General features: G+C 32.4%; 1 protein-coding gene across 6 annotated transcripts in view; it reads right to left on the bottom strand.

Moving 5' to 3' along the window:
• Positions 1 to 17,183, bottom strand: part of LOC128017390 (leucine-rich repeat serine/threonine-protein kinase 1) — a 74,106-nt gene that overhangs the window by 31,220 nt on the left and 25,703 nt on the right. For 3 of the 6 annotated variants that reach the window (XM_052602764.1, XM_052602767.1, XM_052602765.1), the window contains exons 11-22: positions 16,341 to 16,453; positions 15,080 to 15,150; positions 13,921 to 14,050; positions 12,544 to 12,656; positions 10,181 to 10,395; positions 6,283 to 6,447; positions 5,040 to 5,212; positions 4,842 to 4,962; positions 4,586 to 4,745; positions 2,124 to 2,400; positions 995 to 1,166; positions 121 to 252 (exon numbers count right to left, since the gene is read on the bottom strand). In XM_052602764.1, the coding sequence (XP_052458724.1) occupies positions 121 to 252; positions 995 to 1,166; positions 2,124 to 2,400; positions 4,586 to 4,745; positions 4,842 to 4,962; positions 5,040 to 5,212; positions 6,283 to 6,447; positions 10,181 to 10,395; positions 12,544 to 12,656; positions 13,921 to 14,050; positions 15,080 to 15,150; positions 16,341 to 16,453 (1,842 nt within the window). The remainder of the gene's footprint in view (positions 1 to 120; positions 253 to 994; positions 1,167 to 2,123; positions 2,401 to 4,585; positions 4,746 to 4,841; positions 4,963 to 5,039; positions 5,213 to 6,282; positions 6,448 to 10,180; positions 10,396 to 12,543; positions 12,657 to 13,920; positions 14,051 to 15,079; positions 15,151 to 16,340; positions 16,454 to 17,183) is intronic. The other 3 variants (XM_052602769.1, XM_052602766.1, XM_052602768.1) reach the window with 1 other exon arrangement.

The raw sequence follows: 17,183 nt of genomic DNA, 5'->3' as shown, positions 1-17,183 counted from the left end.
TTAACTTTTGACCAGTAGGTGGCACTACACATGTGCATGACATTCTCAGGGCAATGTGGCGCTGATGCAAAGAAAAACTGTGTGTCAATAGGCAAAAGCTCTGCAGAGATAATGACTCACTTCCTGTTTGGTGTCTCCGCCAGCAAAATTGTTAAGGCTTTTCTGGAGAATAAAATCCAGTAACTGAATTTGTGTGGTTTTGTCTTTGTCTGTGTGTGACCTGAACCAATTTTGGTGAGGATTCAACAAACACTGTAAGAGGAAAAGCGAGGAAAAAAAAAAAAAAATGCAAAACCGGTATAATAATAATTTAATATTTACAGTCATACTATACATAAAATACACAAAGTTGTATAAATAAAATCATATATTATTTCTAAAATACTTGCTTTTTAATTTTACAGAAACTTACAACAAACATACGTCTTATTTAAAAACAACAGTAATATAATTAATACAATGGAATATTATATTATAATACAAATTGTATTATAATTTTGTTATTTTATAATATATCTTATTTTGTACAATAAATATAATATAATATTATGATTATAGTCATAGTCAATTAATTACATTTTGCTTAATAGTTTTAACAACAATAATACTGATAATATAAAATAGAATAATATAGAATACTATAAACAAATTTTTTATTTTTCTTAAATATTTTTATTTTATAGATATATTTTTTTAAATACAATATTTTGTTAAAACCAAAAAACAAACAAACAAATAAATAAATATATAAATAAATAAATATCAGCAAAATGGCAATAAGATTTTTTCCCCCCAAACAACCCTGTGCATTACTCAAATTTTGCCATAGGGCTATTTGGGGAAATGAGACTGCGAAAGCATGCAAAGCGTCTTTAGATGAGGTTTCATTAGCTGCTGAAGCATTGTCAGCGTGTGTCTCTAATTCTCCGTTTGCAATGACTGCAGTTCTGACTTTACTGCTCGGTTAGCTCGTCATCTCAGGATGTGTGTTTACCTGCACGTCCATCTGGTTCAAACTGATTAGCATCCTGGCTATAAAGCGCTCCCAGAATCCCGCAGGAACAAAGCTCATCTTGAAATGCCGCTGGATGGAGTTGTTGCTCTGCTGCCGAAAGCCGTGGATGTCCAGGGCAGGTTTGGGGGGCAAAAGGTGCGGCAACAGATAACTATGAATAGAAGAGAATAATTTCTGAAACTCGATGCATATTAGGAATATGTTATGCATACGATGCATGTTACTAAAACATTATCATTACATATTAAAACATTCCTTTTGGAAATGTTCACAATAAAAATATACATTTGCAGAAAAATAAGTACAATTACAGTTCACATGGGTTAAAATATATATTAAAAGTTAAGAAGAATAGAAATAGAAATGCAAAACAAAAATAAAATATTACTATATATTATAACATTAATACATAAATTAATTAAATTAAAACACAATACTTCATTTAGTTTATAATATGCATTAACGTTAAGAATAAAAATAATGTTATTTAAAAGTGACCCTGGACCACAAAACCAGTCTCAAGTGTCAATTATTTTGATTTCCAAATTGAGATTAACACATCATATGAAAGCTGAATAAATAAGCTTTCTATTGATGTATGGTTTATTGAAAAGGGGAATATTTGGCTGAGGTACAACTATTTGGAAATCTGGAATCTGAGGGTGCAAAAAAAATCTAAATATTGAGAAAATCACTTTTAAAGTTGTTCAAATTCATTATTAGCAATGCATATTGCAAAGTTTTAATATATTTACAATAGGAAATTTACAAAATATCTTCCTGAAACATGATCTTTACTTAATATCAAAATGATTTTTGGTTTAAAAACAATGTATTTTTAGCTATTCCTTCAAATATACCCCAGGGTCACATATACATCACGTATATATAAATTGTATGTATATTCTAGCATTATTTTCACAATTAGTCACGCATTCAATCACTCAATTTAAAACCTATTACTTCAAATGGATTAAAATCTACATTCAAGAACATAAATATAAATGTTGCTATTATTGTTACACATTAACTGACACAGAACAGACGCGCTTCATATAAATTGAGAAATATACTGAAGTGACAGAGAGCAGGAAGCCGCAGTTTGAACCTGTTGCTGGCGACTGGTAGAGCGATCTCGAACTTGGCCAGGAACTGGAAGTACTGTTCTTCAGTTTGCTGGGTGAAGCCGGTGCCCACCAGCAGCATGCGCAGGTCCTCGGCCTTGATGAGGCCGTTACGAGCCACCGAGCGCGAGCCCCTCAGGTTGATGATCCGCTCCAAACACTCGGAGAGCCACACGGCGTCCAGGAAGTAGAGCTTACACAAGCCATGACTGGTGTCGGAGAAGTGCAGAATGGTGCCGGTCTCCATCAGGAAACTGATCGCTGTGAGATCCACAAAGAAAACTCTCACATTAAACAAGTCAATTAATCTGAGGAACTGTAAATTAAAGCTGCGGTAGGGAACTTTTGACGCTCTAGCGGTTAATAAACAGAACTGCTTGCGTCTTGCGGAAGAACATTGTAGCCGGAACTACTTCTCTCTGTTTATGTCTATGAAGAATCACAAAGGTACTGGGTTACTCCGCCGCGTTACCCCCGAAGCAATCTAAAATAGTCCGAATATAAACACTTATTATAGGTGCACCCTAGTGATTCAGGACAAGCTAAAAACACGGTTTGGAAAATGGATTCATGGTGTACTCGCTTATTATATACATTTTTCTACATTTTGAACACAAACAAAGTTACGGAGCGCAGCTCTGATTGGTTGTTTTTTAACGGGAGCGATCGAGTTTCTGCAAATGGCAATAGGACACTGGGAGGAGCCAGAGGAGCTTGATTTTTTCACAGATTATCTGTCTCATATTCTACTGTCAGGACATAATGACAGGTTTAACAAATATTTAAAAAATATTTCTTTACAAAAGTTCCCTACAGCACCTTTAAGTAAAAATATGGGGGTTTTTTTACACAATGTCAAAACATTGTAACAACAATCTCATTATTACAAGAAAATATGTGACCATTGACCACAAAACCAGTCACAAGGGTCTTTTTTTTTTTAATTAAGATTAATACATCATATGAAAGCTGAATAAATAAGCTTTCCACTGATGTATGGTCTGTTAGGATAATATTTGGATGAGATACAACTATTTGAAAATCTGGAATATGAGTGTGCATAAAAAAATCTAAATATTGAGAAAGTCACGTTTGAAGTTGTTCAAATTAATTCTGAGCAATGCATATTGAAAATCAAAAATTACTTTTTGATATATTTACAGTAGGACATCTGGTAACACTTTAGTATAGGGTCCAATTCTCACTAATAACTAGATGCTTATTAGCATGCCTATTAGTAACATATTGGCTGTTTATTAGTGCTTATAAAGTACATATAATGCATGACATCCATAATCCTACCCAATACCCTAAACTTAACAACTACTTTATAAACTATTAATAAGCAGCAAATAAGGAGTTAATTGAGGCAAAAAAATCATAGTTAATGGTTAGTTAATAGTGAGAATTGGACCCTAAAATAAAGTGTGACCGGACATTTACAAAATATCTTCATGGAACATGATCTTTACTTAATATCTTAATGATTTTGGCCATAAACTAAAAATCTATAATTTTGACCCAAACTATTTTTTTTTTTTGGTTGTTGCTACTAATATCCCCCGGAGACTTAAGATTGCTTTTGTGCTCCAGGGACACACATATTATTAAAATGACATCTCGTTATTATGACATAACTGAGTGGAAAAATAATATATGTTGCACCAGTCTAAGAAATAAACCGCAGATGCACAGATATAGAAAACTATTATAATAATAATTACATAACTAATATGCCGGCTAATTCTTATATTTCTTATTATGTATATAAAGATTTTGTCATGCTCAGAATTTACTAATTGAAATAGGAATTAAAACATTAACATATAGAGCAGCTTTTTATTTCAGCTATTTTCTCATTTTAATTTAGTTTGATACTAAAATAACTAAAATGAAAAACATTAAAAGCTATATAGACATAATGAAAACAAAAAACTACTAAAAATGACACACACACACACACAAAATCACTTACAATTTAAGACAAAAAAATATTTTAAAATGATAACTGATTCAAAATATTAATAAAAAACATAATTGGAAAAATATGAACTGTTTAATAGTTGCTTAAATGGAGTCAATAAAATAAAATACATATAATAAAATAAAAATGCAATACATATAAATAATTTTACTTAAGTAAAGAAAAGAAACAAATATGTACTTTAAAGAATAATAATATATTTTTTTAAAACATTAACATATAATGAAACACAATGATATATTTTAAAACATATTCGTTTTTTAAATTATTTTTAGAAGCTGCGCTTCCTCTCTGACCAATTGAATAAATGAATAAATAAATATATATTAGTTCATTAAGAACAGAAATATAAAAATATGCATCTTAAAAATAACCATATATTTTTTTAATATTTACTAAACATAAAAAAATATTTAATTGATTGCATTTCTGGATAGACATGTTTTTTTCTTCATGCATTACCCGTCTGCAGATCCTCGTAATCTTTGATATCACTGGCCGGACTCTGCTCAATGATGTGCTCCAGTTCAGTGTCCGTCAGGTACTGCACCTCGTCGGCTTCGTCTCTCCTCACACGCTCTGCTTTTATGGCCTCCTGCAGGGTCAGGTAACTTTTGGGGATCTGTATAAAACACCAAAAACAGACATAAAAATAGATGAATAGATGTCAGGAACAACTGCGATTCATGCTGTACGTACAGGCTTAACGAACACTAACCAGTCTTCCCACGAATTTGTGACAGCTAGCAGGGTTGCTGATGTCCCTCATGGAGCAAGCGACCTGAAACAACAGCCTCTTGAGCACGTCCATGCCTTCCAGCGTCTTACACGACACCTCACTGCAGACACACAGACACACAGCTAAACAGAGTTTCTACGGAGGAAAGTAAGCTGAAGTTGTGATCACGAGACTAACTGGAGGTGTTTGAGAGTGATGTCGGGGTATCCGCTGGCCCGCGCCCCTGAGGGGGTTCTGCAGAGTGCCAGGATGTAGGCCCTCAGCGTGGCGATGCGCTCTGTACGAAACTTAGTGTCTATGAGGTCCAGATGCGTCCCGACGACGATGACAGCAGAGTTAGGAGCGCGAGCCTGGAGCACAAACACATTCAGACACTCATTAGACGGATACAGAAAATTACTTCCACAATCTCAAGCTCATGTCAACTTTGTGTTTGTAAAGAGTGTGTTTCGTGTTTGGATATATAGTGCTGATATTTTTCCCCTTTCGTCATTAAGGATTTTTTTCTTCTTTTTTTCTTTACCAGTTCCAACACCTGCATTTTCAACTTGCCTTTGCTGTATTAGCAAATATGCTAACTATCACTCTGTACAGGCTATATTTAGATTTAAGCTGACATTACAAAAGCTTTAGGTTGTGAATAGTATTACATAACTATTACATAAATTAAAAAATAAATATTATATATATATATATATATATATATATATATATATATATATACATAAAACTTATCATTTGAATAAATCTAATGTAAATATTATATATATATATATATATATATATATATATATATATATATATATATATATATATATATAATAAAATAAGAATTTATTATTAAACTATTTTCTAAATAAATAAACATAATTTGTTTAATGATTGTTTAGTAAATAAATAAGTAAATAATGATATGATGTTACGGTATATGCAATGATAAGTAAATATAATAAATAAATAAAATCTATTTATTTGCAATTCCAAAATGGCATTTATTATCATTAAACTAGCAAATTCTAATTATTGTCAAATCAATCAATATATAAACATTATTGATTTTGTTCGCAATGCCTATTTGAACAAACAAACAAACTTAAGAGTGTTTGTCATATGCCAGTGTTATACAGTTGAAACCAGATATTTACATACACTTCAGAAAAAAAAAAAAAAAACACAAAAACCTTTTTTTTCTTTACTGTCATACATTAAATCAGAGTAAACTTTGTATTTTCTAGATCAATAAATATTAACATATTTTTTGCATCTGTTAAATGTCAGAATCAAGCAAGGGAGAATTTTTATGCATTTTTTTTAATCACTTTTTTTAATTATTTTTTTATGCATGGCAGTAAAGAAAAAAAAATTGTTGTGTTTTTTTTTCTTTTTCTAAAGTGTAAAGTGTAAAGTGTGGTTTCCTGACCTCGATGTTGAGCAGCCAGGACTGCAGGTTGGCCACGGCCTCCTCTCCCAAAGCCAGATTCCAGATCACTATGAACAGAGCTTTATCCGTGAAGAAACACTGGTTCACCGTCGACATGCTGGCCTGGCCGCCAACGTCCCACACGCTGAAGGACACCGAATCAACCTGGATCCACAGCAGACACATAACACCAGAACACACAACATTACTCCATAACCTCGATTGTCTGACACATTATAGAGCTGCTGAGGTGAAACTATGGTTCATTTTGTTCTGTTATAAAGTTATGAACGCTTGTTTCTGCCACAGAATAAAATAATACAGAAGGTAATTGTGACTTTATCTCTCAAATGAGATGAGCAAAGCATTTTGGGACAAACACACCCTTGAAAACAGTCAGTAGACTGGGAATTCAACGATGAAGTCACACACTTGAATCAACATTTGACTTCATTTGTCCACTGTGTGTTTCAGTTACTTTGCTCACCATTACGCAGAAATATACTGAGTATTATAGTAGCAAAGTTATGAATCTACGATGAAACTCATGACTTTTAATAATTGTTGAATTGGTAAGTGAGTAACTGTCGATCCTAAATTCTGATCACACTGCAAAAATACATAATGCTCTTCCTCAGTATGTTCTACTTGTTTTACAAAATTAATATTTAAAGACACATTTACAAGTGAAGCAAAATGACTGAACAAGAATTGTTTTCTGGGAAATGTATAAAAAATAAAGGCATATGCTGATTCTAGCTTTGAGCGTAAAAAAATTCAGATTAATTTCTCAGAAAACAAGACTTCATATCTTCATTTTGCATCTCAAGTTAATGATCTTTACTTAAGTATGTGTAGACATCCTTAAGATATCGTTAGATATTGAAGACTTAAGGCTGTAATTTGTGGAAGGACAAATTAAGGCTTTTAAAACTCACAGAACCCTGATATGAGTGTGTGTGTGTGTATGCGTGTTGTGTTAGCGTGTTTTGTGTGTGTTATGTGTGTGTATGTGCGTTATGTATGCATGTTATGTGTGCGCATGTGCGTGTTATGTGTGAGTGTGTGTGAGCGTGTTGTGTGTGTACGCACGTGTGTTTATGCATGTTATATGTGTGTTATGTGTGTTTGCACGTTAGGGCTGTCACTTATGCAAAAAAATCATTTTTTGATTTTTAAGACAAAAGTGTTCATTGAATCAATTGTAAAATCGATTTTCCATATCAAAAATAAAAAAAAAGACGCTTCATTTTTCAACGTCAAATAACAAAGGGAACGAAGGGGACGGCTGCCATAACAAAAGAAAAACATCACTGCAGGCTTCAACCCGGCTGCATTTATGATTTAGGCAATTCAAAAATCTCCAAGATTATTTTAAATAATGATTCAATCCATTTCAAACAACGGTTCAAAAAGAAAACACGCTCCGACCGCACTGATGTCCCAGGGACACTCAGGTACAGCTGCACAAGGTGGGGGTATTACGAGACCTTCAGACGCGTGTTTGGTGTGAACACAGAATAAGAGGACGCTTTCGACGTCACTGGGTCTTACGGTCACCGCGTAAAATTGCTGGTAATTTCTGTCTAGCTTTCGCAACGTATACTGCACTTTCGGATTTCTTTATTTTGCTTTTCTGCTTGTTTGTGAGTTTTTTTACATCTATTTTTTTATTGTTTAATTATTTTAAAATGAATAGTGTACATATTTGGTTAAAATCGATTCCCTATTTTCATTTTCGAAACTTTTTTTGGTTGGCCCGATCAATTGTGCAATCGATTTTTGAACTAAAAGTGACAGCCCTAGTGCACGTGTTATGTGTGAGCATGTGCGTGTTTTGTGTGTGTGTGTTGTGTGTATGCATGTTGTTAGTCTGTGCGTTATGTGTGTGTTATGTGTGTGTGTGCGTTATCTGTGTTCATCTGTGTATGTGTATTATGTGCATGTATGTGTATATGTGTGTGTGTGTGTGCATTATGTGCATGTGTGTTATGTGTGCGTGTGTGTGCATTATGTGCATGTGTGTATATGTGTGTATATGTGTGTGTGTGTGTGCATTGGGTCTCATTCATGAAACACGAGCAGAACGAATTTTTGTGTAAATCGTGTGTAAAGTGGTTCTGGCGTAAAATTTCGGATTCATTAAAATGTTCGTATTTTCCAAATGTTAGTTGGTACGAAAGAAATCTACACCTGCTCCCAGCTACGCGTAAATAGTGCGTTTAACATCTGAACATTTTGCTCATTAATACTGCTGCATTTTAATTTAATGGGGTACATATTTACACAGCATTTTGAAAAAAAAATATTATATAAAGTAATTACATACGGTTTTTCTTTTTACTTTTATTACGAGAGTAGCCTATAGTATGTAGATATGCTCGATGATGATGGTGGTCCTCCTCCAGTTTGAATACGATTTTTTCGAAGTGAACTAATTTGTTTTTTTGCTGTCAAGCTTCATGTCGAACCATTTTCTTTTCACTTCTGGGACTGTTCGATTAACAGAAGAAACTCCATTAACAGCATCTGTAATATGCTGCCTAGCTTCCTTTTTTTAGGACCTGATACGCCACTATGTACGCTTGAAAATAAAACGTGGCGTTTTGAATGAACTTCTGATAATAAAACTTCAATTTCTGCAGCTGAGAAATTGTTATTTTCCATTCGCTTTTGAGAAGACACGTTGAAATCCTTCATTTGGTGTCATAATATGAAGCTCATATATAGTTGTCTGTCGGATTTAATGGGCGGGATTTATGGTAATTGAGAATGAGCGTGCACGCGCGTCCCATTTACGACTGATTGGAATTCATTAACACACACACACATTTCACTATCACATCTGACGTTTACGAAGTATTTGTGAATCAGGAGAAGAGTTTTCGGGAAGGTCTCTTTACGCGCAAATCACTCCCATATTTACTCATATATTTACGAATGTTTCATAAATGAGACCCATTATGTGCATGTGTGTTATGTGTGTGTGTGTGTGTGCATTATGTGCATGTGTGTATATGTGTCTGTGTGTGTGTGTGCATTATGTGCATGTATGTGCATTATGTGCATGTGTGTATATGTGTGTGTGTGTGTGTGTGCGCATTATGTGAATGTGTGTTATGGGTGTGTGTGTGTGTGTGTGTGTGTGTGCATGTGTGTATATGTGTCTGTGTGTGTGTGCATTATGTGCATGTGTGTTATGTGTGTGTGTGTGTGTGTGTGTGTGTGTGCATTATGTGCATGTGTGTATGTGTGTGTGTGTGTGTGTGTGCATTATGTGCATGTGTGTATGTGTGTGTGTGTGTGCATTATGTGAATGTGTGTTATGGGTGGGTGTGTGTGTGTGTGTGTGTGTGTGTGCATTATGTGCATGTGTGTTATGTGTGTGTGTGTGTGTGTGTGTGTGTGTGTGTGTGTGTGTGTGCATTATGTGCATGTGTGTGTGTGTGTGTGCATTATGTGCATGTGTGTTATGTGTGTGTGTGTGTGCATTATGTGCATGTGTGTATATGTGTCTGTGTGTGCATTATGTGCATGTGTGTTATGTGTGTGTGTGTGTGCATTATGTGCATGTGTGTTATGTGTGTGTGTGTGTGCATTATGTGCATGTGTGTATATGTGTGCGTGGCAAGGTTTTTTCTCCATTCTGTCACTGATGGAGTTTTGGATCCTTACTCCTGTCGCCTGTGGCTTGCTTAGTTGGGGACACTTCATTTCCAGTGATTTCGGCGATTTGTTTGCACAGATACTATTTAAACTGAACTGGATGATGACAAAGTGTGTTACTGACACACTATTTTCCACAGATGCTTCGTTACAATCTATATTGTTAAAAGTGCTACATAAATAAAGCTGATTTGACTTGTGTGTTACGTGTGCGTGGGCTGAGGGCTCTTACAGCAGATTTGACTCCTCCGGGTCGCTCCAGATCCCAGCTGGACGTGTGGATGCTGCGGTCGCTGCTGATGAAGGATGAGGGTTTGCCCGTCTGCAGTCCCTCCAGGAGAGCGCTCTTGCCCTGCCGCGGAGGACCCACCACCATCAGCTTCAGCAGTCTGCAGGGCTCTGCTCCACGCAGCTCCGCTCGCAGATACGCCAGAACCGCAGCCGGACCTGCACACACACACACACACACACACACACACACACACACACACACACACACACACCTCCATCACTGCAACCTCTGTACAGCTAGTATCAGACCAAATACAGAGCCAGTTCAGACTCCATCACTACACCACATGCTCTGCTTTAGTACTTACAGTGGCATATTCACTGTTTTCAAATCTTTAATTCTTAAAATACTTCATTTATTTATTTTTTGGGTCCATTTGTTAACATTTATTGTTATTAAAAATCAAGTTGCATCTGCTAATATTATGTTAATAATAATAATAATAATAATAATAATAATAATATTAACAAAGATTATTGAACACATGTAAACAATGTATTAATGCATTAACTAATGTTAACTAATCAGACCTGATTTTAAAGCATGACATTATTTTTTTGTTTACGGTTTCCTTTACTTTTTGATTAATTATTTATTATTTAATTCTTTTTTTTTTTTATGTATTCAGTTTATTGCAACTTTACTCAGCACGTTACTCTTTATATTTATCCTTAAATTAAATTAGCATTACAGTAAATTACAGTAACTAATGGGAACTTATTGTAAAGTGTTACCTTTTTGTTAACGTTTTCCTTTTTTTCTATAAACTTAATTTTAATGATTTATTTCTTAATTCCTTTTTATAATTGCATTGATTGACACCTTGATAATTTACTCAGCACTTTTAAATTTTTCTCCTTTGAAATATTAAAATAAAGTGTCTGTCATCAGATGCTTGTATCTATGGAAGAGTTGTTAATATTACCTTTTTCTTCACCTTCACGACTTAAAATACATTTAAAAAGCAAGCATTTGCACCTTAAAGATTCGGAAACCTTTGAAAGCTAAAAGCAGATCAAATTAAATTAAACATGGACTATTCTATGCACTAGAATAGAATAATACCAAACTCAGTTCTGTGAGAGGATCACGTTACTCAAATCTGCTGTTATTACAGTAAAACACATTAAATATTGCAACAAATGCATCATAAGAATCAACATCTGGCTGAACGACTCACAGCTGGATTCACCAATGAAATATTCATCAGACAGATCCTAAATTACACATTCTCTAACGCAAGAAACAAATAATGTCATGCTCTACATGACGACTAATTAGTTTGTTTACTCCAGAGCACTGTTCTTCACCTAATCAATTTCACAGATACATTCACATTGTATTCACATGCATTTGGCAGATGCTTTTATCAAAAGATTCAAAGATTTAAGATCTACATTTGATTCATATGATGAACCATCATTAATTTAGCAGCCATACAGGTGTAGTTAGCGCACACACTTTACAAAATATTTATTTTCATTTAAAAAAAACTTTTTTTTTTGTAATTTTGTTTTGTGCTTTTGTCATTTACATTTGAAAATTATATGGTTTTGATGGCTTTTGATTGTTGATTTTGTAGCTGTATTTTATATTTATGTCTAATTATTTATTAAGTTATATATAGATCTTTTTTTTTTTTTACTAATTGTACAGTCCTTTGGTCTACAGTTTAGCTACACAGGGATATATAAACTACTTTTCTTTAATTATTTAGGATGAATTTTTCTTTATTTAGAGTTAGTTTATATAAATGTGTGTGTGTGTATATATATATATATATACATACACACACATATATTTATATTTATATTTTTAGTCCTTAAACAAATAAAGAATATTAGAAATGCCTTGGCAACTAACTAAAATAAGTTTTTCTAATATTTCTATTTTATTTCATCTTTATTTATTTTTATTCTTATAAATGTTCAAGATTATAACCCTGTCCAGCAGTTGTGTAAAATCCTGCTTATTTGATAAAAAAAATAAAATAATAATAATATATTTGATTTAAAAAAAATAAAGTGTATATATATATATATATATATATATATATATATATATATATATATATATATATATATATATATATATATATACTTTTTTTAAATCAAATATATTATTATTTTTATATTATATATATATATCTATCAGATCAAGACTCAAACTAATGATATTAATGAGAGATGAGATATTATTTCTGCATTTTTTTTCACTTTTTTTTCCACTTTCATAATCTCGTGTTACTGAAATGCAATCTTGGTGATTTGTACTGAAGTAGACACAAGCTGCGAGTGTGTTACCATCTTTCCTGACGTCTGCAGGGATGTTGGCGATGTTCAAGTCCTCGATGTCCAGCTGCCAGAGGTTGGAGAGCTGCCCGAGCTCAATGGGAAGTTCCTGGATACCTGGATTACTGCAGAGACAGGAAGGATTCAAATCAAAGCTACCAACGTCTAAACAAGACATCATTACATCCTGTGAGCTTCTCAAGCAGGAAGCAGAACAGATGAACAAGCCCTTTCTGATTCTGCATATTACAACTCTCGACTCTCACCCACACTGAGAAAACCCTGGGCATTAAACAAATAGTGTTCCTCACTTAAAACACACAGGAGACTAGACTTGCATTCACATGTTCCTTAGATTACATCTAATAAACACAACTAAAAATAGACATTTTGTTTTAAATATGAACAATTATTGCACTGTACTTTATAGTCATAGTTTAAATAACATAATAATTTTGCTACTTTCTCACACATCTGCGCTTATCAAAAGGCATTATGGGATTGTTTTCTTGCCTTTTATAAACGTCATTACACATTTGAGATGAGATTATGTTATGCGAGAAGAAAGAGTGATTTGACTTTATAAATATAAATATATTTTATTTTTTAAGTTTTAGTTTTAGTTTTTAACGGTTTAATTTTTATTTTAATTAAAAAACTGAAATGATCTTAAATTATTTTGCTTTTTTTAGGCTTAATTTTTTTTTTCAAACTAAATAATTATTTATGAATAATAATAATAATAATTACGATTTATAATTTTGATTTCTCTATGCACCAATTTTTACTGACATTATGCATTATAAAAATATATAAATTCATTCAAATTAATGAACATTTATTTTATTATGCGAGAAGAAAGAGATTTGGTTAGATTTATTTTATTTTTATATTAATAAAATGTCAAATAATTGTCTTCTATTTTAATATATTATAAAGTGTGATTTATTCCTGTGTATTTTTAGCATCATTACTCCAGTCTTGTGTTACATGATCCTTCAGAAATCACTAATTAATAAATAAAGATTTATTTTATTATGGAAAAAAAAAATATTTTATAGAATTTTCTTATATCTTATACTTTTTTATATATTTAACATGTTTTATATATATATATATATATATATATATATATATATATATATATATATATATATATATATATATATATATATTTTCAGATTTCATCTTATTTGTGCTCTTGAAATTAGAATTAAATTAGAAATGATTGGCAACTACCTAAAAAAAGTTTCTTATCTAATGTTTATATCAAAAATAATATTTGAATGCTGCGACTGACCAATCACAGTCAGGTATTCCTAAGAGACGTGTAATAAAGTGGGAAAAATGCAGAAGTCCCATGATTTCCCATGATTCCCTGCGACTCACTTGGACAGATAGAGTTCGGAGAGGTTCTTGAGGGCACACACTGACGGCGGCACACACTCCAGCTGGTTGTCGTTCAGGAAGAGGACTTCCAGAGAATCCCGCAGGATCACAGGAAACTCAATGGGACAAACTGCCAAAAGAGAGCCAGAGGAGATGAGGACCTGATCAGAAGCACACAACATTCAGCTCAAATCCCCGGAGACTAATGCATGATCACGGAGGACTGCAGCAGTCATACTTCTGACTCTAATGCAGGCCATCAGACCAGCTTTGTGTTAATATTCAACAAATATACTTCATTATATCTTTATTTTGCTTCCATAAAGTGACAAAAAAGGATATAATATATAATATCAAATCTTTGCAGAGGAGGCAATTCTATAATGAATAATATCAACAAAAAAGAAAAAGCATCTGAACCTATAATGGATTTCATAAATATTATATATATATATATATATATATATATATATATATATATATATATATATATATATATAAATAATATTTATTTATTTATTTATAAATAAATAAATAAATATATATAAATAAAATAAACGGCAAAATTTGGGGACAAGTAAGATTTTAAAGGTTTTTGAAAGAAATCACCAAAGCTGCATTTGTTCAACAATACAGTAAAAACAGAAATACTGTGAAATATTATTACAATTTAAAACAACTGTTTTCTATTTGATTATATTGCAAAATCTAATTTATTCCTGTGATCAAAGCTGTATTTTCAGCATCATCACTCCAGTGTCACATGATCTTCATTATAATATACTGATCTGCTGCTCAAGAAATATTTCTGATTATTATTAAATAATATTTTGTGGAAACTGTGATGTAATTTTGTTCAGAATTCTTAAATGAAAAGAAGTTCAAAAGAACACGTTTGTTTAGTCTTGTGTTCGGAGTAAAGATATGCATTTGTACACTTTGTTGAATCAAATGCATTATTGCCTGAAAACACATTAAAAGTCTTATATGAGTCAGACTTTTGGATCCGTCTGAAAGGGTTTTAGTTTAGCTTCTGATGCCATTACTAAAACGAACCACACACTTATCACAGTCTCAACAAAACATGGTTCCCCTGGTGAGATCCCTCAGTTTGGTGAGGCCTGCAGCGTGGTGACCGCAGTGTTTGAGGGCACTGTACCTGGATCTGGGTCTCGTCTGTGCCATGTGGTGAAGAAGGCCAGCTTCCTGGTTCTGCTCGGCTCTCCCGTCCTAAAATAACATTCGATTTCAGATCTCCACAGTCTCTATATACAACCACCAGGACTGGACTAGTGAACTAGTAGAGCATTGAAGACACATAGATATTAGATGCACTCCCTAAAAATATGTTACCAAATGTATTTTCTAAATATCTTTCTAAGATATGTTTTAAGCCAAATTACAAGACAGCATTACATGTATTCTTTGCTGAGAAAGCAATTCCATAATGCATTATATACACAACACACAAAATACAGCTAGCAATGTGTCTAAAATGGACTATTTTACCTCGATTTTACCCATTTCTAAGGTCATTTGAGATTATCAGTATTAGCACTGTCCAAAGGAAAACAAAACACAAAATAAAACAACAAAATACATAAAAACAAACAAATGCATAAAAAAAATCTGTAAAAAAAACAAAACAAACAACAAAATAATAATATAAAATCAATAATAAAAATTTGTATAAAATAAAACCATGCAATAATATAACAACATCAAAATAAAATTAAAACATATAATAATAATAAAACAATTAACAAATTATTAAAATATACAAATAAATAAATTAATATTTATGGCTGAATGTCACATCACTTTTTTCACTTTATAAATATATATATATATATATATATATATATATATATATATATATATATATATATATATATATATATATATATATATATATAATTAAATAATATGAATAAAAACAAAATAAAATTATTATTAATAATAAAACAACACAATAGTAAATTAATTATTATTATTATTATTTTAATAACAACAACAACTAAGGAATGAAAAAAAACTAAAACTAAACTAAGAATAGTGTTATGCAAACAAATGATAAAGCAGCATCTCATGCATCCTTTGTAGAGAAGGCAATCTCTTTATACATAATGTGCAAAACACACAAAAAAGTATCAAGCAATAGTTCAATGCATTTAAAAAATTACTGTTTGACTTATTATTATGTTTATCAGAGTTTCTGTAGAACGAACAGCCTTCAGATTGAGAGTGTGCTCAAGATGCAATAAAATGCTGCCTATATAGGCTCCCTAGGTCTTTCTGTGTCTGTGTATGTGTGTGTGTGTGTGTGTGTGTGTTTGTGTGTGTGTGTGTGTGTGTGTATATGTATATATACATTTACGCGTGTGTGTGTGTGTGTGTGTGTGTGTGTGTGCTTGACCTACTTCCCCAGTTGGTTTCTGGACAGGTCTAGTGTTCGCAGACAAGAGCATTTCCATTTGTTTGGAGAGGGCAGAGTGGAGATTTGGTTCCCACACAACTTCAGAGAGACGATGGCCTAAAACACACACAGTGATCTCAGTGACACACACACACACACACACACACCTGTACTGCTATCTTTATTACTGTTATTAGCACATATGAGACATTTGTCTGTAATGTGAAGAGTTTTATTGCTTCATTGCTGACAAATAATTAAAGACATATGCAGGTTTAGTTTTCTACAGTGGATTTCAGGTAAATATTTTTGGTTTAAATGACTAAAAATGTAATTTAAAATTAAAATAATAATACAAGTAAAAATAAATAAATAAATAAGACAACAAAATAAGATTAAATAAATCCAACACACAAAAACAATAAAATAATTACAAAATAATTTAATAAATATATATTAAATAAATCAACGACAAAATAAAGTAATACAATTAAATAAATACAAAAAATAATAATAATAAATAAATAACACATTGTCAGTTTTGACACGTTCGTCCCGGTGTAATATGTAACAAATATCTGCTGTTTAAAAGAGCACAGATTTTCATTCAATTGAATTATAAATGACGAAACTCCCGTTCCTCTTATGCTTTCATTCTTCTAGCTTGCGATCTCTATTTCTCTATTTCTCTGTCCGCCGTTGGCTTTGTGTTGACAGTTAATTTGTGAAACTGACAGTGAAGCTCAAGAAACTATAAAATCCCGTCTGCGCTGCTCGGCTGAATTGATGTAAACATTTGGAGCCTCTCAGGCTTATTGGTGTAAAAAGCTATAATTATTAAAGCTGA

Source organism: Carassius gibelio, chromosome A7 (assembly GCF_023724105.1).
Source record: "Carassius gibelio isolate Cgi1373 ecotype wild population from Czech Republic chromosome A7, carGib1.2-hapl.c, whole genome shotgun sequence".
NCBI classification, from domain to species: Eukaryota; Metazoa; Chordata; class Actinopteri; order Cypriniformes; family Cyprinidae; genus Carassius; species Carassius gibelio.
Note: the sequence above shows the minus strand (reverse complement) of the source record. Positions and strands in the feature narration are given on the sequence as shown.